At 48.8% G+C, this 24656-nt stretch overlaps 2 protein-coding genes across 2 annotated transcripts in view; one reads left to right on the top strand and one right to left on the bottom strand.

The window, feature by feature from the left end:
* Positions 1–21362, bottom strand: part of DPP7 (dipeptidyl peptidase 7) — a 31657-nt gene extending 10295 nt beyond the window's left edge. The window contains exons 1-8 of the mRNA XM_082208949.1: positions 21208–21362; positions 19117–19230; positions 17765–17904; positions 17491–17654; positions 15967–16102; positions 15721–15802; positions 15095–15261; positions 13802–13862 (exon numbers count right to left, since the gene is read on the bottom strand). Of these exons, the coding sequence (XP_082065075.1) occupies positions 13802–13862; positions 15095–15261; positions 15721–15802; positions 15967–16102; positions 17491–17654; positions 17765–17904; positions 19117–19230; positions 21208–21274 (931 nt within the window). The 5' untranslated portion in view covers positions 21275–21362. The remainder of the gene's footprint in view (positions 1–13801; positions 13863–15094; positions 15262–15720; positions 15803–15966; positions 16103–17490; positions 17655–17764; positions 17905–19116; positions 19231–21207) is intronic.
* LOC309524335 (kelch-like protein 9) lies at positions 1448–13795 on the top strand. The gene is made up of 4 exons (XM_082208914.1): positions 1448–3131; positions 8158–8410; positions 10467–10627; positions 12870–13795. The coding sequence occupies exons 1-4, from the start codon at positions 2076–2078 to the stop codon at positions 13305–13307; spliced, it is 1908 nt and encodes a 635-aa protein (XP_082065040.1). The 5' UTR covers positions 1448–2075; the 3' UTR covers positions 13308–13795.
* Positions 21363–24656: the final 3294 nt, after the last annotated feature.

Raw genomic sequence — 24656 nt, forward strand, 5'->3', positions numbered from 1 at the left:
GCTGCTGTTTTTGTTGTTATATGCCACCCATCTTACTGGGCTGCCCAAGCCATTCTGGGCATCAAACAAAGCAAACCACAACAATAGATCATCGAAACCCTTAATATAATTTAGTAAAATCATAGTCATTCAACAGAAATAATTAAATTTACATCCTGCCCTTCCTCCCCAAAGGAACCGAGGACATCAGACAACAAGAAATAAACAATAAAAACACTTGAGAATGTAAGAATAGCCTGTTGGATCCAGCCAGTGGAACATTTAGTCCAGCATCCTGTTTTCATGGTGGTCAAGCAGATTCTTCAATGGGAAACCCACGAGCAAAACGTGAGCACAGGAGCCCTCTCCCTCCCCTCCTGTGGTTTCCAGAAACTGGGATTCAGAAGTATTTATTGCCTCTGACCATGGAAGGAGAGGAGGGCCACTGTGGCTAGAAGTCATTCATAGCATTGCCCTCCTCCATGAATTCATCCAATCCTCTTTTAAGGCCATCCAAATCAGCAGCCATCGCTACTTCCTCTGGGAGTGAATGCCATAGTTTAACTTTGCCCTGCAATAAGAAGTCCTTTCTTTTCTCTGTCCTGAATCTTCCAACAATCAGCTTCACTGGATTCCCATGAGGTCTTGTGCTGACGGGGGCGGGGGAGGGACTTTTCTGTCCCCTCTGTCCATGTCATGCATGATTTTATAAACTTCTATTATGTCACCTCTTAGTTGCCTTTCCTCCAAACAAAATAGTCCCAAATGCTGCATCTTTTCTTTGTAGGGGAATCTCTCCACCCCCTTCATCTTAAAAACATCTTGAAAGCAATTCTAATATAGATACCATCTGGGAAAGATCTGAACTTGTGGGAAGACAGAAGTCTTCAGTTGGTGTCAAAAAAAGAAGAATTCTATTGAATATTCTTTCCAGGGCAGGGGAGATTCCAAAAGGGTAGGTGCCGCAACCCAAGAGGATTGCACAGAAAGGACCTGTTAAATTAGGACCTGCAGAACACAGTATACAAGGGGTGAGACAATCTCTCAGGTGTCCTGGTCCCAGTGCTTTGTTTCTGGGGGGGACGCAGGGGCACGCGTACCCCTAAACATTTTGTGAATCTCAATTTGGCCTTATTGAGGGGCAGTATTTCAATATGGGTGGCGCTGTGGGTTAAACCACAGAACCTAGGACTTGCCGATCAGAAGGTCGGCGGTTCGAATCCCCGTAACGGGGTGAGCTCCCATTGCTCGGTCCCTGCTCCTGCCCACCTAGCAGTTCGAAAGCACATCAAAGTGCAAGTAGATAAATAGGTACCGCTCCGGCAGGAAGGTAAACGGCGTTTCCGTGTGCTGCTCTGGTTTGCCAGAAGCGGCTTAGTCTTGCTGGCCACATGACCCGGAAGCTGTACGCTGGCTCCCTCAGCCAATAACGCGAGGTGAGTGCCGCAACTCCAGAGTCGGCCACAACTGGCCCTAACGGTCAGGGGTCCCTTTACCTTTTTATTTCAATATGAGTAGGAAAATGAGAGTACTCCTAAACATTTCTTTTAGGAAAAAACCACTGCCTGGTCCCAAGCTATACATCAAAACCAGCAGCTTGAACTTAGCAAGGTATCGTAACTGGTAGATGCTAGAGAAACAGCTGGAAGCAGAGCTTTCCTCTGCCTATGCTGCCACCTAGCAAACACTCACACGCAAGGCCAGTGGGTGCAGCAGCCTGATCCTAGGCAAGGACTCAAAAAACCTGCAGGCAGGTCTGGACTTGCTTGCCTGGCCCGCTGCAAGCCACTTCAGGCATGACCAGGAAGCTGAGTAGATACTGCACCTTTGTGGACATGAATAGGCTCGTGGTGGGGGGGGGGTAAGGAAATGGTGTTCTTGGATATGACATGTCAGCTGACCTGCTCTCATAGTAGCCCAAACAAAAACTTCAGGCAGCCCCACTTCTAGAGTAAGCACCAGTTGGAGTTCTCTGTTCAAGAGGCATGCCTTTAGATTTTAAGAACAGGCCCTGAACTCTCTTTCCGTTAGAGGGTGCCTGGGGAGGTCTTCTAAGGCTACCGCCGGTGGATTACCAGACTGCAGCTTTGGGAGGGATGTATCTTGCCAGCCCAGTCAGGGCCAAGAGCCAGAGTCTTTGCTCAGACACCTACCTGTCCAAACTTCTAGAGGGCCTCAGGAATCTGCGCACGAAGAACATCTTGTGCGATGTCACACTGGAGGCAGAGGGAGTCTCTTTCTCTGCGCACAAAGTCATTCTGGCTGCAGCCAGCAACTACTGCAAGATGCATTTTTCCAGAGATGCTGCAAGTCACAACAGTCACATCAAGCTGCCGCGCGTCACCGCCCAGGGCCTGCAAAACATCCTGTCCTTTGTCTACTCCAACAAGCTGGAGCTGACACTCCAGAATGTTGAGGAGACCTTCCAGGCAGCAGAGGTGCTGCTGGTGCGCGATGTGATGTGCTTGTGCTTCCGGTTTCTGGATGAGGGCTTGGATCAGAACACCTGCCTAGCAGTCCTCGAGATCGCAAAGAGGCTTGGCCCGAAAGAGTTGAGGCAGAAAGCTATGAGCTGCGTGAGTCGGCACTGCAGCAGCATTTTGGCAGATCCGGCGCAGCTGCAGGAGCTGGATGCTGCTACTCTGTGTGAGATCTTAGACACTGCAGACACCGAGGAATTCAGTGAGCTGGAACTGTTCCATGCAGCGGAATGCTGGCTGCGCCACAACAGCACACACCTGGAAGATGCAGCCGAGGTTTTGCAGCACATTCGGTTTCCCCTCATACCTCTCCACGACCTGCAGAAGTTCGTCCAGGACGTGCCCTTCATGAAGACAGAACCCACCTGCTGCCAGTACCTCCAGGAGGCCTTGGATTATCACTCACAGCTGCATGCTCAGCCGACTCTGCAGAGCGAGCGAACCAAGGTCCGTGCCGGCGTTGACATGCTGGTTGTCCTTGGTGGCAGATCTGCGGACAACACCATCTGTGGCAGCATGTGGGCTGCTGATCGGAACTGCCTTTTGTGGAAAAAGATTGGGCAACTTCACAGGCCCCTGTACAACCACTGTGTTGCTGTGATCCAAGGCTTTGTCTTTGTGATGGGGGGCCAGGACAGGTTTGACCCTACAGGACAATGTCCTTCGAACCAGGTAAGCACAAAGCTTAAAACGAAGAGAAGCCTACAGCAGCTCACTCACACACAACTTAAGTCTAGAAAAGGACAAAGGTAGATAGCCCAAATACGTATCATTGTTCCCTATCTGTTCCTATTAGGGTCTCTGCTTCTAGGTCACTCATTGTGAAAGCTAGTTCCTCAGAAAGCCAACGCTAACCATCTCATGATGTTTTCTCGTTTGTTTGTACAAATGCATTGGGATAGCCTTTGTTCCAGACACTGTCCCACCCACCCCCCAATTCTGTTCTCAGAGGTTGATTTTTTAAAAAGACAAACTTAATCTGTGTTTCTGCATCTCCACCTAATCCTTGCTTCCTTTATATGTGCGTGTGTGCACAGTTTGCTCTAAACCTTGCACAATCATTGGTGGCAGCACAGCCCCAGAGATACCAGGGGGTCCACCCTCCAAACCCACATCCCAGCAAAGTTATGAGTGCCCATAGGTGGTGTTGTTGTTTAGTCGTTTAGTCGTGTCCAACTCTTCGTGACCCCCTAGACCAGAGCACGCCAGGCACTCCTGTCTTCCACTGCCTCCCACAGTTTGGTCAGACTCATGCTGGTAGCTTCAAGAACACTGTCCCACCATCTTGTCCTCTGTCGTCCCCTTCTACTTGCACCCTCCATCTTTCCCAACATCAGGGTCTTTACCAGGGAGTCTTCTCTTCTCGTGAGGTGGCCAAAGTCTTGGAGCCTCAGCTTCAGGATCTGTCCTTCCAGTGAGCACTCAGGGCTGATTTCCTTCAGAATGGATAGGTTTGATCTTCTTGCAGTCCAAGAGTCTCCTCCAGCACCAGAATTCAAAAGCATCAATTCAAAAACGTGATCCACCTGGATCAGGAACTGGCAAGCCACTCCAGTATCCCTGCCAAGAAAACTCCATGGACAAAGGCAACAGGCCCATAGGTGTATGTGCAAGCAAAAGGCACCCCAGTCCCCAAAGAATGAGCCCTTTAATCCTCAGAGGAGGAAGCACCGAAGACAGCAGTCTTAGTACATAAAGGGACAAAGAGTGACTGCTGCAAAAATCAGGCTGCAATAAAGGGGTACAGGTGGGAATCACAATAAGCACTCTCATCTGAGTGAGTGGAAAGCTTACCCAGTTGGGCACATAACGAGTCTCATCTCTGACATGGTAGTTCCATACTCTGGAACTAGCTTCCAGGCTGGATTACCGCAATGTGCTCTACATGGGGCTACCCTTGAAGACGACTTGGAAACTTCAGTTGGCCCAAATGCAGATTACTGGTTGGGGTTCAATTTATAATTTATATAATCCCCATTTAAAACAATTGCATTCATTTTCCTGGTTCAATTTAGGGTGCTCATGCTAGCTTTTAAAGCCGTAAACAACTTGGGATGCAAATATGTGAAAGACCGCCTCCTTCCCTATAGACCCTCGGGTGGAGGGAAGGCCCTCAGAATAATTGCTCCACTATCAGAAATGTGGGTGGTGCTGGCGGCCTGGGAGGTAGGCCTAAGCACCTTCATTATGCAGCTTTTATGGTGCTGAAGACACACCTCTCTACCCTGGCCGTTGACACCTGAGATAAATATTTTTAGGACCCACTCTAGTTGTGATTGTAATTTGCTTTAAACTGTTTCTAACATTGTAAAGCGGACGCTCGGGTTGCGAACATGATCCGTGCAGGAGGCACGTTCACAACCTGCAGCGGTCGCGATTCAGCCCTTCTGCGCATGCGCAAAGTGCGATTTTAGTGCTTCTGCGCATGCGCAAGAGCTGAACCCCGGAATTAACCCGTTCCGGTACTTCCGGGTTCGGTGTGGTGCATAACCTGAAATTGCGCAACCTGAAGCGTCTGTAACCTGAGGTATGACTCTATCTTACATTACTGTTACCCTTCCTGGGACCTTCTGGGTGGGTAACAGTAATAGAATTCTTAGTTCTGGGCTTTCTGAAGCAACAGCATTAAGTCTGCAAAGTGGACCTTCCCAGAGACAACTAGGCAGTTTCCAAGGGCCAGGGCACCGCAGTGGACGCTCGGGTTGTGAACGTGATCCATGCGGGATGCACGTTCACAACCCACAGTGTTTGCAACCGGCAGTTGGGTTGCGATTCGGCACTTCTGCACATGCATGACCGCCGAAACCCAAAAGTAACCCGTTTCGGTACTTCTGGGTTTTGGTGCTCCGTATAGTAAAAGCCATGGTTTTCCCAGTAGTGATGTATGGAAGTGAGAGCTGGACCATAAAGAAGGCTGATCGCCGAAGAATTGATGCTTTTGAATTATGGTGCTGGAGGAGACTCTTGAGAGTCCCATGGACTGCAAGAAGATCAAACCTCTCCATTCTGAAGGAAATCAGCCCTGAGTGCTCACTGGAAGGACAGATCGTGAAGCTGAGGCTCCAATACTTTGGCCACCTCATGAGAAGAGAGGACTCCCTGGAAAAGACCCTGATGTTGGGAAAGATGGAGGGCACAAGGAGAAGGGGACGACAGAGAATGAGATGGTTGGATGGTGTTCTTGAAGCTACTAGCATGAGTTTGATCAAACTGCGGGAGGCAGTGGAGGACAGAAGTGCCTGGCGTGCTCTGGTCCATGGGGTCACGAAGAGTCGGACACGACTAAACGACTAAACAACAACAACCCGAAAAAACCCAACCTAAAGCGTCTCTAACCCGAGGTATGACTGTACCTCTTTATCCCAGTTAAGTGAACAAACTGCATGGATTTCACAAGCTCTGCCCATGTTGATAGGTCCACACTCTGTGTTCTTTATAACCTCAGTTCTCCTTTGATCTATCTGGGAGACCTCTCTTGTGCGGGTGTGTATTCCTTGTCCACCTACTATCAAGGGGAGACTTACAACAAAATGCTGTAGTTACCCCAGTTACCCAGTGGGAGTGTTCCTGCTCAGGACTTTGGTTAACCGGCAGCCTTTGAAGCACTGTTTGGGGCTTGTAAAAGGCCACGCATTCTTCTGGAATGAGAGTAAACACCTCTAGCTGAGTCACATCGTTTTGCTTACACTTGCAAACGCTCAAACATTTCCCCTTTCAACTGATGGAACTCCAGCCTGATAACATTTAAGAGTTGCTGCCCCCCAACCCCCCCCCCCAGGTCCTATGCAAGAATGATGCCCCAAAGACTTGGTGCTAGTAACTTTTTTGTATTTTCCCCCCAACCCCAGTATGCAAAAGGGAGAAGGAAAGACTTGATGCTACTGATTTTTTATTTTATTTTTGCATCTCCTCCCCACCCCCCCAAACCTGGAATGCGGGAGGGGAAAGGCTGAAAGAATAGGTTTGGGCTGGTGGATGAAGCAAGCGCAAATATTTCAGATGGGCATAGTATAAATTGGTGTGGCATCTGAGGGGCAAGATGGGTTCTGCAGCCCACAACAAAGCCATCCTATGTGGAATGCCACATTACTACGGCAGTCACAGGACCCGGCAGGGATGTAAAAGATCTGGGGCCCAGAGGCACAATTTTGCAGAGTTTACATGTGCTAATACAGTCATACAGTCAGTTGGGAAACAGGTGGCACTGTGGGTTAAACCACAGAGCCTCGGACTTGCCGATTAGAAGGTCAGCGGTTCGAATCCCTGCGACGGGGTGAGCTCCCGTTGCTCGGTCCCTGTTCCTGCCAACCTAACAGTTTGAAAGCACGTCAAAGTGGAAGTAGATAAATAGGTACCACTCCAGCGGGAAGATAAATGGCATTTCCGTGCGCTGCTCTGGTTCACCAGAAGCGGCTTAGTCATGTTGGCCACATGACCCGGAAGCTGTCTACGAACAAACGCCGGCTCCCTCGGCCAATAAAGCGAGATGAGCGCTGCAACCCTAGAGTCGGCCACGACTGGACCTAATGGTCAGGGGTACCTTTACCTTTAATACAGTCATATCTTGGGTTAATGACGCTTCGGGTTAAATGTTTTCAGGTTGCGTCCCACGGCGACCCGGAGGTACCGGAAAGGGTTACTTCCGGGTTTTGCCGCTCGCGCATGTGCAGACGCTCAAAATGACGTCACGCGCATGTGCAGAAGTGGCGAATCACAACCCACACAAACGCGGGTTGCGTTCTGCTCAGGTTGCGAACGGGGCTCCAGAACGGATCCCGTTCGCAACCAGAGGTACCACTCTAATTTATATGTACAGGTGCAGGTTTAGAATTTAAACGTCACAGAAGGCATGTTGGCTAATTTCCCAAACTGCCACATAAAAGTCCTTCAACTGATTTGCCCCCCACTCCACCCCAGATCATCTCAGATCAGTTCCTCTACATTTGCAGCCAAACCATTTCCCAACCATCCCGTTCCCTTTCACCTGCCCCCATTCTGTTGTCCTCCACATCGCGTCTACATAATGAGGACATCTTAATGTGGGGAGCTATTTAGTCTCCTACCTAGTAACTCAGGTCACACTCCAGTTCCAGTTCCCTGCCATCCACCACACACCCCAGAAACACTAGGGGCACTTTGGAAAGGGCTTGGGGCAAGGAAGGCATGCTCCATGGACTCAAATCTGTGCCCCACAGAATCCTTGTCAAGCTGCTGAAGGATTCCACAGCCAAGTTGCTCGCAGGGGCAAAACTGTTTGAGAATATTACACCCGACTGCACTGGCTGCCAATCCGTTTCAGGACCAACCTGGTTTTGTCCTATAAAGCCTTTAATGGCCGAGGACCACAATACCTGAAGGACCGCCATGTGAACTGACCCAGACGCTGAGATCATCCTCTGAGGCCCTTCTTTGTGTGCCTCACCCATGTGAGGTCCAGAGGGTGGCAACATGAGAACAGATGGCCCCTGCCTTCCCCCAGCTGTAGAGTGGCAGAGGGTGCACACACTCCATAAGGGTGCTGCTTTACTGCCTCTTGCACAGTGACCGTATGGGCTGCCGCACATGCGCACTCCATACGAGCTGCCGCACATGCGCACTCCATACAGGATGCCGTGCATGCGCACTCTGTGCGGGCTACCCCGCCCGGGGTGCCAGAGGGGGTTCCTCTGCCATTGCCCTTTCCTCCTCCTGGCTCCAGGTGTTCAGGTTTGACCCACGACACGGCAGCTGGCTCCAAGCGGCGAGCATGCTGGGACGGCGGACTCGCTTCCACGCAGGGGTGCTGAACGACTGCCTCGTGGCTGTGGGCGGGGGAGCCCTGCTGGGGACGCTCACCGACACGGCAGAGGAGTACCAGCCAGCTGAGAACAAGTGGCAGCTCATCACGCCCTTCCCAATGCCTGTGGCAGACCACGCGGGGGCCACCCACAAGGGGATCCTCTACATCTCAGGTGAGAGACCACTGGTGGCTTGACTATCAGAAGTCTTGGCTCAGGGTGGAGGGAGGGGGTGGGAGGCTGGATGTTGGCCATTCTAGAATGCAGACCGCTATCAAGCATAGCTGTCAATGTTTTCCCTTTTTTAAGGGAAATTCCCTTATTCCGAATAGGATTCCTCACAAGAAAAGGGGATAGTTGACAGCTATGCTATAAAGGGTTGCTGATTTTAAGGGGGCATACAGATAAAGCATAAAAGGATGGTTCCTGGTGAGGTGGCTGTGATCTATGCTCCTGTAAACTCCAGCTTAGACTACTGTAATATGCTCTACTAGGGGCTGCCCCTGAAGAGGATCTGGAACCCACCATTAGCTCAGAATGAAGCTGCTGGGGTTGCAAATTAGCTTCATGTATTCATCCTTTGCACTTCTAAGTTTGCCCTTTATCAAATGGACCCAGAGCAGGGTGCAAAAGTATCTCACTTGAAGTATAAGGTAAAGGTAAAGGGACCCCTGACCATTAGGTCCAGTCGTGACCGACTCTGGGGTTGCGGCGCTCATCTCGCTTTATTGGCTGAGGGAGCCAGCGTACAGCTTCTGGGTCATGTGGCCAGCATGAGTAAGCCGCTTCTGGTGAACCAGAGCAGCGCATGGAAACGCCGTTTACCTTCCCGCTGGAAAGGTACCTATTTATCTACCTGCACTTTGACATGCTTTCGAACTGCTAGGTTGGCAGGAGCAGGGACCGAACAATGGGAGCTCACCCCATTGCGGATTTGAACCGCCAACCTTCTGATCAGCAAGTCCTGGGCTCTGTGGTTTAACCCACAGCGCCACCCGCATCCCACCACTTGAAGTATACTGTACACTAATTAAGAGCATAAAATAAAGACCCCAAGAACAATGGCAGATGGATGCACTGGCTTAATTCAAAGTGCTGGTTCTGACCTTTAAAGCCCTTTCCAGCATTAGACCGACATATTTGAAGTATGTTAAGCTCTTCTGTATGCAGGTTCCCCCACTCCTCAGGTGAGGTTGAGTTGTGTGGCCAGCTGGAAGAGAGAGAGGTCCTTTTCAGTGGTGGTGCCCCAATGATGGAATGCCCACCCCAGAGAAGGCCAGCAGGCACATACTCTGTTCGCCTTTCAGTGCCAGTCAAAAGCCATAATGTTTTCCCAGGCTTTTTAGACTTAAAAGCAATCTAGCTTTAAAAATCTTGTTCCCTCTTTACTCTTCACGTCCCTTATTTTGTTTGGATATGTATTATTTGCGTTTTAATTATTTTTGTATCTTCTGCTTCTTATGGAAACTGCCCTAGGGATTTATTAAAATTGAAGGGCGGTATTAAAAAATAATAATCTGTACAGTGGTACCTCTGGATGCGAACGGGATCCGTTCTGGAGCCCCATTTGCATCTTGAAGCGAACGCAACCCTCGTCTGCGGCGATTCGCCGCTTCCGCGCATGACGCCATTTTGAGCGTCTGCGCATGCATGAGCGGTGAAACCCGGAAGTAACACGCTCCGTTACTTCCTGGTCGCCGTGGGACACAACCTGAAAACACTCAACCTGAAGCACATTTAACCCGAGGTATGACTGTACTGAATTTGCAGCATCCCAGTGAATGAACAAGAAAAAAAGAGGCAGGAGTAGGTACATGAGCAAGGGAAAGGAAGGGCCCCACAATGGAGTGCTTGAGAAGAGGGTTGAATAGACTCCCTTCCTATCATGCTCAACTGACTGCCGGGGGCACGAGGGGAGGGCCAAGAGCAGAGAAGAGGAGACAGCCATGATGGGGCAGCCAACGAGTGGAGAACAGCGTTCAATATAGTGAGATGCTACAGACACAGAAGGGAGGCTCTCAGCGCTGTGAACACACTTTGCGCCCCCTTTTACGACCCAGTCTCTTAAGACTTGGGAGAGGCCTTGGCTAAGTGGTAGGCAACATGCTCCACAGGGACACTTCGACTCCGGAAGGACCTTGAGAGGATCAGGACAGGAAAAGGCTACTGTGCAACCCAAAGGGAAAACCCCAGCCACCCAACCCAATCTTCTATCGCCCGTTTCCACCAGGGGGATTCGCCGCTGGCAAAGCTTTACGCGACACATACAGCTATCTCTCCCGCCTGCGTCGCTGGGTCAGGAACCAACCAATGACTTTTGCCCGGTGCGACCACGGAATGGCCATTGCCGGAGACAGAATCTTCTGCGTAGGAGGAAGGGCCCTGGCAAACGTATGTTGAGCTTCGTTTATTTAATGAGTTGTGGTGGTGCCAAACGCCAGCCCCAGGTGTCTGGTGTTGCCCTGAGCTACACAATGTTCTCTCGTTTCTCACTTCCTGGTTCCTTGTGGCCAGGCTCCCTTCCCAGAAGTGGGAGCATCCCCTTCTGTACAGTCTGACAATGGGAGCAGCCTTTCTCAACCTGTGGGTCCCCAGATGTTGTTGAACTACAGCTCCCATCATCCCTAGCTAGCAAGGCCAGAGCTCAGGAATGATGGGAGTTGTAGTCCAACAACATCTGGGGACCCTACAGGTTGAGAAAGGCTGCTCTAGAGAGAAAGCAGAGTGTCCCTCCTAAGACAGCCCCTGGCAGGTGCTGACCTGTCGATATTGACACGTGGGGAAGAGTTGCTGTTGCACTCAGGCCCTGCTAGTGGGTTCCCCACAGGAATCTGGGTGTCCACTTTGAGAGCAGGATGCTGGACCTGAAGGGACCCTCTTTGGCCTGACTCAGCCGCAGGACTCTTCTTGTGATCCATGGCACCCTTCCTCAAGCTGGTGACCTCCAGATGTTTCAGACTCCCACCTCCCACCACCAATGACCACCAGTCATTTTGGCTGAGACTGATGGGAGACATGGCCCAATATATGTGGGGGAGGGTACCTGGTTGGAAGAGAATGCTTTCTACACCACAATATTCTAGGTTTCCTGACAGGGCATTGAAGCATTTCTTACTTTACCACACACACACACACACACCCCAGGCACATAGAACTAGCAAGCCCTTTAAAAAAACAGAAACTCTTCATGCCCCTTCCAAATTTTCATTTCTATGTAGCTGGATCATGTGGCAAGCCTAATATATTTTACTACCTGGGGCTGAAAGGCCAGGTGGCTCCCCCTTATTTGCTAATTAACAAGGCTGCCAAGTTTAATCAAACAGATTAATATATTTTTTAAAGGTGCTGCCAACTAACTGGCCAGCAGGTTTTTAAAAGAGAGGAATATCTGGGGGGGGGGGATGGCCTGTCCATTATGTGACTGATTCCCTATTTGACCCGTACTCTTAAAGTTTGTTTAACCAAGTAGCATTCCTGAGTTAGACAGATTGGGTTCCATGACGGAGAAACAGATCCCTGTCAGTTTTAGATGTTTTATTTAAAGGGTTGGCGTTTTGCAAATAATAAACCTAACACGTGGACAGAAAATGCAATCATTTGGGGGAAAATGCTGGTTCCCTGAAACACACCTACATGGTCTGTCTCCTGATGAAGTCAGAAAAGTCTTCATTACAATCTTGGTCTTTAAAATTTGTTGGAAGCCATCCAGAGTGACTGGGGCAAGCCAGTCAGATGGGGGGCATATAAATCATCATCATCATCATCATCATTCCTCTGCATATGCTCAGGTGTTCCCTTGAACTAAAACCAGAGCAAATTGCTGGCATTCCTACTAACTGATTAACACAGGGGGTGGGGGGGGGCAGCTGAACAATGCATTGCGAAGGTCTCCTGTGCAATTAGTGGGAACTGCACACCAGCACAGCTTCTACACAAACTGACAAGAGATACTCTCTGACCTCTTTAAAGTCGGGGGTGGCTCACATGCAACCTTCCCAATGTTTCTGGGATACTGGCTAGGCGGGTCTGGCGGGAGTTGCATTCTGAAATACAGTGGTGCCCCGCAAGACGAAATTAATTCGTTCCGCAAGTTTTGTCGTCTAGCGAATTTTTCGTCTTGCGAATCATGAAATCCCATAGGAATGCATTGAAAATCAATTAATGCGTTCCTATGGTCAAAAAAAGTCCAAACAAAGCCAAATTTGGTACAACAACAGTTTATTAACTGCTCTTTAAAGTCACACATACTGTAAAGAGCAGTTCAAAAATTGAAGGGAAAATAAATTAACTTTATAAACAAAACATGTCTTTGTTTTTAGACAAAGGAAACAAAGTCGCGAGACGTTTTCGTCTTGCGAAGCAAGCCCATAGGTGAAATTCGTCTTGCGAGGCAAATCGAAAACGGAAAAACCTTTCGTCTAGCGAGTTTTTTGTCTTGCGAGGCATTCGTCCTGCGGGGCACCACTGTATCTATGGGGCACCAGGAAGGGAAAGGCTGCCATAAAACAACTTCTGTGCCAGGTCTGTCTGAGCAACCGGCAGGCCATGCTGTCTCCTGGAGCTACAGCATACCTCCCTCACCCTCCACTGAACAGGGGCTGGATCCACCCCTCTGATATTTGGTTCTTTACAGGCTAAGGAATGGGTTCCTGTGAACGAGACGGAATACTACTGCCCGGTTAGTGATCAGTGGACGCTGCTCACTCTCTCGCCCTTCGACCTTTGTCAGTTTGGCCTCGCTGTGCACGGGCAGCAACTGTACATCACGGGCGGTGGATCAGTGAGACAGAAGAGGAAAGAGGACGGCGTCTACATCTGCAACCCTGGTGGGAAAGTGTGGGAAAAGGCGGGCTCCTTGCCCAAGCCTTTGGTGGATCATGCCTCTTTCTTTGTTCAGCTGCCGCGTCACCTGGTCACAGGTGAGCAGCAGCAGAATGGAGAGGGGCCTTCAGCTGCTGGCAGGAAGAAATCCACCCTCAACCTGTTCATCACGAGCAAGACTTCATCCCAGCCTGCTCTTCAGGCAGAGAAAGAGGCTTTGGGCAAAATCCAGGAGGAAGATCTCTGGTAGAAGCCCCACTGAAATGAATGGAAGTGGCACATGATTTTTTTCCAAGCCTGTGGCCACATCCAGATGGCCTCCCAGTCCACAGCCTGGACGATTGGGAATGAGCCTCAGGTTCGTCTACTCCGTCCTCCACATATGAGGGATTAGAATCTCCCAGTAGCTTATCAGTCTGTCTAAATGATAGTTTGAGCAAACCATAGTTTGCCTGTAAGACAGAATCCAGAGACATGCTTTTATCCTGCTTTATGTGCAAACCGGAAGCAGAAATGTTCTAACCTTCCTCTGTGCACTGAAGAAAGGCTGGAGGGAGGTGAGAGGAGAGAGAAGGGAGCACGCAAGCTCAAGGCTTGCCCCTGCTCCCCTCAAAAGTGTGGCTTAGGGGATTGTCCGAATGCAGCCTAGATAACTTGCACATTTTCAGGCCCGACACAACCTGAGAGAAAGCACAGTGCTCATGTACACTTTGGAAGGAAGTCAGATGTCTTACAGTCACTCACCACTAAGAGCTGCCAAGCCCCTGATCCGGTCCTTGCTCTCCAGCATCAGCTCACAGCCAATCTGAGTTAAACACACAAACACACACAGCAAATTAGGTTTTCCGAGAGCCAAAGAGAAATTGGAAGAAAGTTACAGGATCTTAGCTGGAACTAAAAAATACATTGGTCACTGCAAAAAAATGAAACAAAACAATGAAATAAAACAATGATGGAAAAAGCTGCTTACAAAGGCTAGATATGGCTAAGGTGAAAGTTCAAAAGACGGACAGAATAACTTCTGGGTTTCCAGTTCATTTTCAGCCTACCAGACCTAGAGTCAAAGGGGAGTTCCAGCATTAACATCCTGCAATTCCACCCTAGCAGATAGTCATAAAATGATCCCATTGCTATACAAACAGTATACTTCTTATATTATGTACCTATACAGTGGTACCTCTGGTTGCGAACGGGATCCGTTCCGGAGGCCCGTTTGCAACGTGAAAAGCCCACAACCTGAAGCGCCGTATCTGCACAGGTGCGCGGCACAATTTGGCGCTACTGCACATGCGTGAAGTGTGATTTAGCGCTACTGTGCATGCACAGGTAGCAAAACCCAGAAGTAACCCTTTCCGGTACCTCCAGGTCACTGTGGGACGCAACCTGAAAAAACGTAACATGAAGCAAACATAACATGAGGTATGACTGTATTATATTAGGACTCTCCTTCCTTGGAGGTTTTTAAGAAAGGTTGGATGGCTATCCGTCATGGGTGTTTTAGTTGAGATTCCTGCTTAGCAGGGGGTTGGACTAGATGACCCTTGGGGTCCCTTCCAACTCTACATTTCTATTATTCTATGTTTATCATCTGTAACATGGCAACAAACACCCTCCTCTTCTGTAATGCCTGCTCAGTTTCCTCCCTGTTGAGCAGACAGTGTGGACAGACCAGACCAGAAATACTTTGGTGCAGCCTTTGTTTGAGAGGGCACCTGCAAACACTTGCAGCATTAACCAGGGTCTCTTTGCAAGAAAAAAAGGAGGAACCCAAGTTTATAACTACGTTAACCTGTGTCAGGTATAAATCAGCACCAGGCAGGCAAGCTCCACAAAAGGCGGCTGGCGGTAGTGTGTTTTGAGATTTTAAAAAATAAGCAAACATTCAAATGACTACTATAGGTAGGTATGCGTTCATTTTGTATACCTGGCCTATAGACATGCTGCGAGAGCTTTAGCCCAGCCCAGTGGAAACCGGTGGAGGTGGAGGAGTCGAGTGTTCTCTGGTTCATGAAGTTGCCTGATCTGTGCAGGCCTCACCTTGACGGGATTTGCTGGAAAGTGGCCCATAAAGTCTGTCTCGTAAGGGTAGTCCATCATGGCTATCATGGTGAAGGCATTCCGGGCAAATCCGAAGAGCTGGTAGATATCATCCTTAGACGAAAGCTTTTGGCATGTAGACATCCCACGGCTGATCCTCTCGTAAGCTGAATGTGGAGAAGAGAGGTGTGTAGTGTGTTGCATGATTAAGTGCATCTCACCAATTTCATTGAGGCTAGTATGCTTTAGGACAGCAGCCTAAATATAGTGTTTGGGCTACGCAGTGCTTGGATGAGTGATGTTTTCTGCTTTCATTCAAAAGAAAAATGAAGTGCCTAGACCTCATGGTTTTAAACTGCAATGCTTAGTCAACTGACTGCTTACACTGGGGGGTGGGGTGGACGGACCATTCGTATTAGCTATAGAAGTGCTGCCCAATTAAAGTGGGCACATTTCCTTCAAAAATTGTTTATTTTCTTATGCACACACAAGATGGGAGTGGTACTGCTTTCCTAAAACCATTTTAAAGCAATTTGTTTATTCTATAGCTGCTCCAGAGGTCTCGTAGCTTAAAAGTCCTCTCTCCCAAGGGGCTGTTCCTTGTCTGACAGGTGAGCTCACTTTACCTCCAGCCAGGTACAGGTCTTTGATTTCCCTAAATGCTTCTCGTACGGCCATAGCACAGTCCGGATTGTAGTTCTGAAAGTCCTGGAAAAAAAGAGTGTTCTGATTTAAGTGAATTGCATCTTTGAGGGAGCCTGAGACTTTCATACGGCTTCACAGGTTCAGGCACACAATTTTACGTTGAAGATTGGGAGGTTTGCCTAGTAAGGGGAAATGAGCCCACTCAAAAGTTTCCATCTAAAACTTACCGCTGTGACATCCTTGAAGAACTGATTGGAGTCTCCGATCCCAGCCACAGACAACACAGGCGCACTGGCAGCGAGTGCGCCAGCCACTATGTTGGGATACTTCATTCTCATGTAGGCACTCAGCATCCCTCCATAACTGGAAGAAAAGAGAGAGAAAAAGAAGCAAGTTATATTCTTTGACACTATGAGACATTCAGGTGGACTGCTCGCTCACTGGAAAGGGACAGTCGTCTCTTCAAATTGTTTGCCTGAATTAGTGGGTACAGATTTGCCATTATCAAAGAGTCAGAACACAAGAGCCACAGGTATGAGGCAAGAGGAAGTGGACAAAATGGCTGAACTTTGGCTTCTTCCCTTCCCTAGTAGCTCGCGCCAAACTCAGATCCAATTGCTCAGAAGGAAAGGGTATTATTGGCCCCAGGTAAGAGGGGAAGAGGGACGTGGGTTGCGCTGTGAGTTAAACCACAGAGCCTAGGACTTGCCGATCAGAAGGTTGGCGGTTCAAATCCCTGTGATGGGGTGAGCTCTCATTGCTCGGTCCCTGCTCCTGCCAACCTAGCAGTTTGAAAGCATGTCAAAGTGCAAGTAGATAAATAGGCACCACTCCAGCGGGAAGGTAAACGGCGTTTCTGTGCGCTGCTCTGGTTCACCAGAAGCGGCTTAGTCCTGCTGGCCACATGACCCGGAAGCTGCATGCCGGCTCCCTCGGCCAATAAAGCGAGATGAGCGCCACAACCCCAGAGTCGGCCACAACTGGACCTAATGGTCAGGGGTCCCTTTACCTTTAAGAGGGGAAGAAAAGTGTGCCCCCTGCTCAGTGTGGTTCTTGAGGCAAAGGATCTTTTTACTTCAGAGAAGGGACAGCTATTATCCTAGGGGAAGGGCTATAATTTCCCTGCAGACTTTGGGGTGTTTCCAGTTGGAGTGTTGTAGAGAACAAGCACATGACAAGATCCGCCAAGGCATGGCCTGTGTCCAGGGTGGCCCACTAAGCATGCCATGAAGCATACCCCAGAGAGAATACCATTCAGGGCACTGAACTTCCAACCTAAACAGTCCCAAAGTAAATGAAATACTTTATTGTCACTTGTACAACTTGTATACAGGGAGATTACAAAATTGGGAGCTCAGAGCCGCAGCGTATGAACGTGCCGCCATCTTGGAACAAGACAGTAAATACCGATTCAAGTGACCCACAGTTATGGGGGAAAGCTAGCATTGCCCTCACCAAACATACTGGGGTACAACCTTTTCATACTTCAACTTCTCTTGGCCCATGAGCTCTCCTCACCTTCCTTGGCCATAGTTAAATCAACCCTTTGGAGAAATCCTGGTTACTATGAAGTTTAGGTGGTGGTGCCTAAACATTTGAAATATCTGCCTCATTCCCTGCTCAGAACAGACCCCCTCCCAAAAGCAGCTGGCCCACAGCAACTTGGAAATATTTTGCCAGACCTGCACGAAAAACATCGCACACATCAGATGCAGGTAACTGCTAGGAGGAACCAGCGAGCGAGCCCTCACCTGCCTCCAAATGCAATGACAGGTGAGTCCTGTGCTGCGTACTGCTTCTTTAGCGCCATGATGAGAACTGCATAGTCAGCGAGGGCTTGCTCCACACTCAGCGGGCCCGCGTTTTCCCTCTGCAGCGACGCTGCCCCAAATGGAAGCGACTTCCCATAGTATCTCTGAAAAGCCAGCAGAGGAGCACAAGAGACATCTCAGACAGCAAGGTCACCGTAATCCCCATCAAGCACGCTGCCTCAGGCAATAGGGACATCTTTGCAAAAACACTCACATGCTCCGCAAAGACCACCAGGGCGTTCTGCTGCTCAGCTAGCTCCAGGATGAAGCCGCTGTTCTGAGCAAAGGCCCAGACATCTCCTTCATTCCCGGTGTAGAAGAAGATGGGTCCAGCTCCCCTCTTCCAGTATTTATCTGTGAGGCAGCAGAAGTACATTGAGGCAACTAAGAAGAATCCCGTTTAAGAACAGAGAGACCTCTAAGAAACTTGCAAGAAGGACGGTGCCTGTATTAGAATTGCAATCTTCTTTTCCCCTCTACGATAGCACAATTCTCAACTTTCTGACTGGTCTTCAGCAATGGAACTGGCACTACTTGCACCTTTGGGTGCTGCCAGAGCAAAAATGGAGAGGCTGGGGCCCAGCCGCTGGGCCCTTCATATATTGTTAGGACTACCATAATCCCTGTCATCCGCTGTGCTGGCTGAGGCAGAGAGCAGGAGCCCCACAAGATCTGGGGGGGCCACGCATTCCCTCATCTGTGTGCCACAGCAATCAGCCCTGAGGGAAGGCAGGCTCTTTGAAGCACTGCTTTTTTCCACAGATTGTTAATCACTCCAGATAAGTGAACACCTGTTCAAATTAACTAAGGAATGGACATATTTGATATTAAGGGGCTGTCCACATCAGGGAAGCCCCCATAGCTCAACAGTAAAGTTCATGTATTTCAAAAAGAAGGTCCCAAGTTGGCATCTCCAGTAAACAAAAGGATTTTAAGTAGCAGCACTAGGAAAGGGCAGCCTCTGCCTGAGGCCTTGAAGAACCACTTCAGTCAGAGGAGGCAACGTGGGACGAGACGGGTCAGAGGCCTAACTTGGTATGAGACAGAATGGGTCATTAACACACAATTAATTTATGGAATGTGCTGGTGACGCTAGCTCTTGGATTCCCATAGAATTTATTTATTTCGTACAGATATAATAAGAAAGTAAGGCTGTCGTCATGGTGCAATTTGCTTGGCCAGCACAAGAGCTGCTTTGCCTTCACAGCAGTGTTGGACTCTAAGTAGAAAGGAAGCAGAGGACGCAGTCACAGGCTGAGGCAGGTGGCCCAGGCAAGCCACTGAGGAACTGTCAGCACAGGACACAGGAGAGGGGAGATCTAATAATACCTCTGAGCCATAGTTACAATATGGAACCTCCATGTTCAGATGCAGTATACCTGTCCTTCTCTGTTGCTGCCGAGCAACAGTGGGAGAAGACTATTGGTCTCATGCCCCGCTTGTGGGCCTCCCAGAGGATCTGGCTGGTCATTGTGGTGAGACAGGATACTGAACTAGATAAATGCTTGCTCCAATCTAGAAGTGACCTTTTCATGTTTTTATATATTTTCATCACCAAAAGCATACCTGTGATGAGGTATCTCTGGGCAAAAGTTTTGTTGCTGTAGGTTTCGAAGTTGAAGTGATCTATCCACTGCTCAAAATATTTCTCTTTGAAGTCAAGCTGGGGGTTTCTGTAACCTTAAAAGAAACAAACCGCGTCACTTTCAGATAGAAGGGGGTTAAAAATGGCAGTGTCAGTCTACTGACCATGGGAAAGAGGTCAACTACTCCAGTATCTGCTCCGTGAAATCTGCTCTGCTGTGGATTCTATTGTACAAGAACAGCTAGGCTTTACAGTCATATCTCGGGTTACAGACGCTTCAGGTTCCGTTTTTTCGGGTTATGGACTGCCGAAACCCAGAAGTACTGGAACGGGTTACTTCCGGGTTTTGGTGGTCGCACATGCGCAGAAACACTAAATCACACTTTGCGTATGCGCAGAAGCGCAAAATTGCAACCTGCATGTGCGCAGATGCGCTGCTGTGGGTTGCGAACATGCATCCCGCATGGATCACGTTCGCAACCTGAGTGTCCACTGCACGTACTTTCCTCTGCCACTCCAAAATGCTGGCTGTATTTCTCTGATACTGTCAAACAATTATTCAAGGCTGCAAATTTGGTGAAGCATGTGCTGCAGAAATTAAATCATTTTTAAAGTAAAAAACATGGCATTTCTGGTCAGGTCTGGACATTAAGAAATGTAAACATAAGGTGAGGAGGACAGAAGTAGGGCTGGAACTGTTTTTTGTTGGTGGGGCTAAACCCTGCAACATGCAAAGTAACTAAGTGAGCCTCACTAATATAACGAAATGAATTGGGGCGGGGAGACAGAGGAAATACTTACAAAGCACAGAAAGTTACATTTCCACCCCACAATCTCCATTAAGTAACCACACACTGCTAGAAAGGGACTGATAGCTTTGTAACGAATCTGATAACTGAAACAAGGAAAAGGTGGCGAGTAATTTCTAAAACATGAAGTTGTGGAGCTCAAATCTTCCCAGGAAGCATGTCCACTAGCCCAGTGGCGTAGCGTGGGGGGTGCCAGGGGTGCCGGCCACACCGGGCGCAACATTTGGGGGGGCGCGTTTGGCCGGCCCTCCTCGAGGAAGCAGGAACCCCACTGTCCTCGGACCTCTTCCGAAGGCTGGCGGTGGGGCAGAGAGACCTCCTCCCGCCGCCAGCCTTCGGAAGGCTGCTCTGAAGCCTGGCGGTGGGGCGGAGAGACCTTCTCCCCGTGCCAGCCTTTGGATGGCTGCTCCGAAGCCTGGCGGTGGGGCGGAGAGACCTTCTCCCCGCGCCAGCCTTCGGAAGGCTGCTCCGAAGCCTGGCGGTGGGGCGGAGAGACCTTCTCCCCGCGCCAGCCTTTGGATGGCTGTCCTGAAGACTTGTGGTGGGAGCAGTGGCGTAGTGTGGGGAGTGCAGGGGGGCCTGCTGCACCTGGCGCAACATCTGGGGGGGCGCGGAAGAGACTCGAGTGCTAAAATCCACGGGTTAGGGGGCGCAAATTACTTGCCTTGCCCCGGGTGCTGAGAACCCACGCTACGCCACTGCACTAGCCCTTTGACACACAATATTGCTCAAAACTGTGGAAGTGGCATGATGCTCCAAGTGATATATTGCTTTATTTCCAATATTTCTATTGCAAAACAGAATTACAAACTGCAACCAGCTGATTTGAAGTTACTGAATGAGAGGGGTGGTGCTCTCTGCAAATGCTCAGAAGCACTCTTACTCAAAACAGCCCCAGAAAACACTAGCAAAGCAGCTTTATATGTTCTCCAAGTGGACCGGGATGGGGGGGCGGGTTCTGAGTTGTGGGGATTAATTATAAAGGAATTGCTCCTGAGCCTGTGAAGACTGTACTTCTCCATCACATGCTTTCTGCCTCACAAACCAACTCCAGCCGGGAACACCCTGAAATAAGGATTTAACGAAGAACGAATAAATGCATTCACAAAGGAGAGTGCCTCTATTCCTGTGCAGTCTTGCATCCCTTCCCTCTGGTGCACCTGAGCATGTGCAGAGTTGCATCCCTTCCCTGCGATCACCACCACTGATTTCCGCTGACCCTCTCTCTGGGAGCCACGGACCCGAGGCCCGCCGCCGCCTTACCTGCAAGGACCCCCGGCAGCAACGCCAGAGAGACGAGGCGCAGGTAGAGCGCGGGTCGCGTAGCCATGACCGCAGGCGCGGCGGTCCCTTCTTCTGCAGCGTGGGCACGGGTGGCGGTGGTGTCACGTGAGAGGAGCCCAGCGCGTCACGTGAAAGACCTGCCGGCAGAGGGGCGGGGCGAAGGGAGGGCCATGTGGTTTCCCCCGAAGGGGCGGGGAAGGAGAAAGGGGCGCGGCTCGCCTCTCGTCGCCCTGCCGCCATCTTGGGCATCAAAGGGCACTGGCCCCGCCCCTCTCCCTCTCCACTGCACTCTGCACATGCTCAAGGGCACGCCTTTCTTATAAAAAAGGGGCAGCCTGAAGGCCGGACGCGTATTTAAATTGCTTTCCTGGACCCTGTAATAAATTGTTTGCTTATGTAAATATAATTTACTTGTTTTGTTTATTTATATTACATTTATTTTCTTGGGTTTTTTTTCTTGATCTTTACTCTTATTTTCTTGTTTTGTAAAATTTTTGTGCCACTTGATTGTAACACGCACAAACACTTCAGACACTTCAAAAGCAGCTTGCAAACTTCAAAGAACAATAATAGACTGAAAACACAGCAGCATTCTGAATTTATATCCCACCTGCATTCCCAGGAGCTCATGGTGGCCTGTGTGGCTCTTCCTTTCCCCATATTATTCTCATAACAAGCTTCACTAACTATGTATCCTGAAATTTGGGTTCCCCTCCAAACCAGTGCCAAAGTTTTGTGGTGGTTTTTCAGCACACACTCAAACTGAATAACTGATACTCAAACTGGAGGTGATGGGTGTCACCCCAAAACCCAGCCTTGTTTGATGGCTATGACCCCTGATTTAAGTATCAGTTGCTCAGGTTGGAGGCCACTGCAGAGCATGGGGTTTTCACTGCAAAATGATTGCAAAACTTTGGGAGCAGTTTGGAGGGAGTCCCACATTTCATAGTTAATAAAGCTCCCACAACAACCCTGTGAAGCTTCATGGTCCAGTGTGGGATTCGAACCCTGGTTTCCCCCATGTCCATCACTCTACCCCACGTCACAACAACCACTACCCCACCACTGGCTCTCATATATAATATAAATATATTTTGGAGATATATAAGCCTTTCAAACTGCTTTTAATGGTTTTTGTTTGTTATTAACTGTTTTTATGTGTTTTATTTTTGGGGAGGGCAGTATTTGGCTGTTTCTGTTTATATTTTATATATTTTGTGTTTTTATATTGGGATTTTATCTTGTGAACTGCCCTGAGACCTGTGGGTATAGAGCGGTATATAAATAAAATTACCCATAAATAAAAATAAATTTGACAGTTTATTAAATCCCAGCATGTAGCCATTATGCCTAGTGTGCTCCCCTGACAAGGGTGTCCTGGGTGCATGTCTGACTCCTGGAAGGGAAGACCTGTGATTTTTATTGTAGTTTTTGTGGATGTTCTTGATGAAAATGACGAGGTTCCATAAAGATCTACGCTCAGAACCATGTTTCTGTGCATGACAGTGCCGCAAACAGGAGCGGCCTAAGCCATTTTGCTGTTTGAGGCAAGAAGAGTGCATTCCCCATTCTGTGTGCAAAATCTGACTAGACTGGTAATTGAGTCTTTCCTCGGCTCTGGTGATAGACCCTAGGGTGCTAGGGCAGCAAGCTAGCTTAGAGCTAATAATAATAATAATAATAATAATAATAATAATAATAATAATTTATTTATACCCTGCCCATCTGGCTGGGCTTCCCCAGCCACTCTGGTCGGCTTCCAACAAAATATTAAAATACAGTAATGCATCAAACATTAAAAGCTTCCCTAAACAGGGCTGCCTTCAGATGTCTTCTTGTAGGGCCGGCCACATGACCCACATTTCTAGCCACTTCCCACCCTTCAGAATTTGTCACCTGTTATGTACTGAGTTGAATAGGATCCAAACTGCAGCAGTCTGATTGGTCCTAGAACAATAGGATCCAAAATGCAGCAGTCTGATTGGTCCTAGAACAATGCAGCAGTATGATTGGTTGGCAGGAACCACCCAATCCTACTCCAGATAGAAGTGAATCCACAACCTGATTGGCTTACAGTAGAATTCCGGAATTAGCCAATCATGTGCAGCCCATTGTGTAAATAATGTATATAAAGCAGATACTGTGAGGGGACTTTCATTCACTCCTCCTCACCACTATGAGCTGAATAAAGAGCATGAAATCACTTTGCGACTCTGAGTATATTTCATCACCCAAGGCAGCTATCTCACTTTGTCTCATGGAAGGGTCGGCCCTCACTGCAAAGCACCAGATCCGTGATGTTTAACGTTCAGTCAGTTGTGAGCTGGGATGGTGATGAAAAAACTGAAATCTCAAGGGGATCTGTTTTACTGGATCCGAATTTCAGCACATGTTCTCTCTCTCAACTCACTTTTTTCTCCTTCCTACACCCTCTGCCCCCATTTTACAGTTGTTATAGAAATAATAGGGGGTTTGGCTATTGCTGCCCAACTCCCCAAGGGACTGGATCCCCTAAGTCCATGATCGGTCAGAAATGAATGGATGGAGGCAAGATCCACCCTATAGCCCAAGACCACCCCCCAAAACATCATACATACATCACAGAAGGAGGTGGTTTCCAGTAGAAATCTTAGAGTGTTGCTACTCTCCTGTCTGTCGGGATACCTGATAATGCCTTATTTGATAGCCATTCCTTTGGGATGGTAAATGCTTTAGATTCTGAATCTCTTACACATATTGATAGTTTGCTCAGCTTAACAGATACTTCCCAGACTGCATTTGAAAAGAGAGGTGTAAGCTCCTATAGTCCAAAGACAACTGGAAAGCTTTTCCCATTTTCTTCCTCCTTGCAGAGAAATTGTTGTTGTTGTTTAGTCGTTTAGTCGTGTCCGACTCTTCGTGACCCCCTGGACCAGAGCACGCCAGGCACTTCTCTCTTCCACTGCCTCCCACAGTTTGGTCAAACTCATGTTTGTAGCTTCGAGAACACTGTCCCACCATCTCGTCCTCTGTCGTCCCCTTCTCCTTGTGCCCTCCATCTTTCCCAAAATCAGGGTCTTTTCCAGGGAGTCTTCTCTTCTCATGAGGTGGCCAAAGTATTGGAGCCTCAGCTTCAGGATCTGTCCTTCCAGTGAGCACTCAGGGCTGATTTCCTCAAGAATAGATACGTTTGATCTTCTTGCAGAGAAATATTTGAGGTCAATTTGGGAGAGTCAAAATGCCTTCAGGATTGTTCTCTTTACTATTTCAGACACATGCTTTAGACACTTATGTATGTGTTTGCCTTGTACATTTATGAACATTTATTATGTATTTGATACCTTATAATTCTTATAACACAGATCACTGTCCTTTAACTCCTACTCTCTGAGGCACTCCACTTTTCGGTCACCTTCTGGATCTTGAAAATCACATAGAACTGAAGCTCC

This window comes from Podarcis vaucheri (genome assembly GCF_965113315.1).
Source record: "Podarcis vaucheri genome assembly, chromosome: Z".
Classification (NCBI taxonomy): Eukaryota; Metazoa; Chordata; class Lepidosauria; order Squamata; family Lacertidae; genus Podarcis; species Podarcis vaucheri.

Bases quoted from the DNA above. Each gene is read 5' to 3' on its own strand.
- LOC309524335 (XM_082208914.1), top strand. From the start codon at position 2,076: ATGTATCTTGCCAGCCCAGTCAGGGCCAAGAGCCAGAGTCTTTGCTCA. The intron at 8,411-10,466 runs GTGAGAGACCAC...CGTTTCCACCAG, and splicing joins GGGGATCCTCTACATCTCAG to GGGGATTCGCCGCTGGCAAA. The intron at 10,628-12,869 runs GTATGTTGAGCT...GGTTCTTTACAG, and splicing joins GAGGAAGGGCCCTGGCAAAC to GCTAAGGAATGGGTTCCTGT.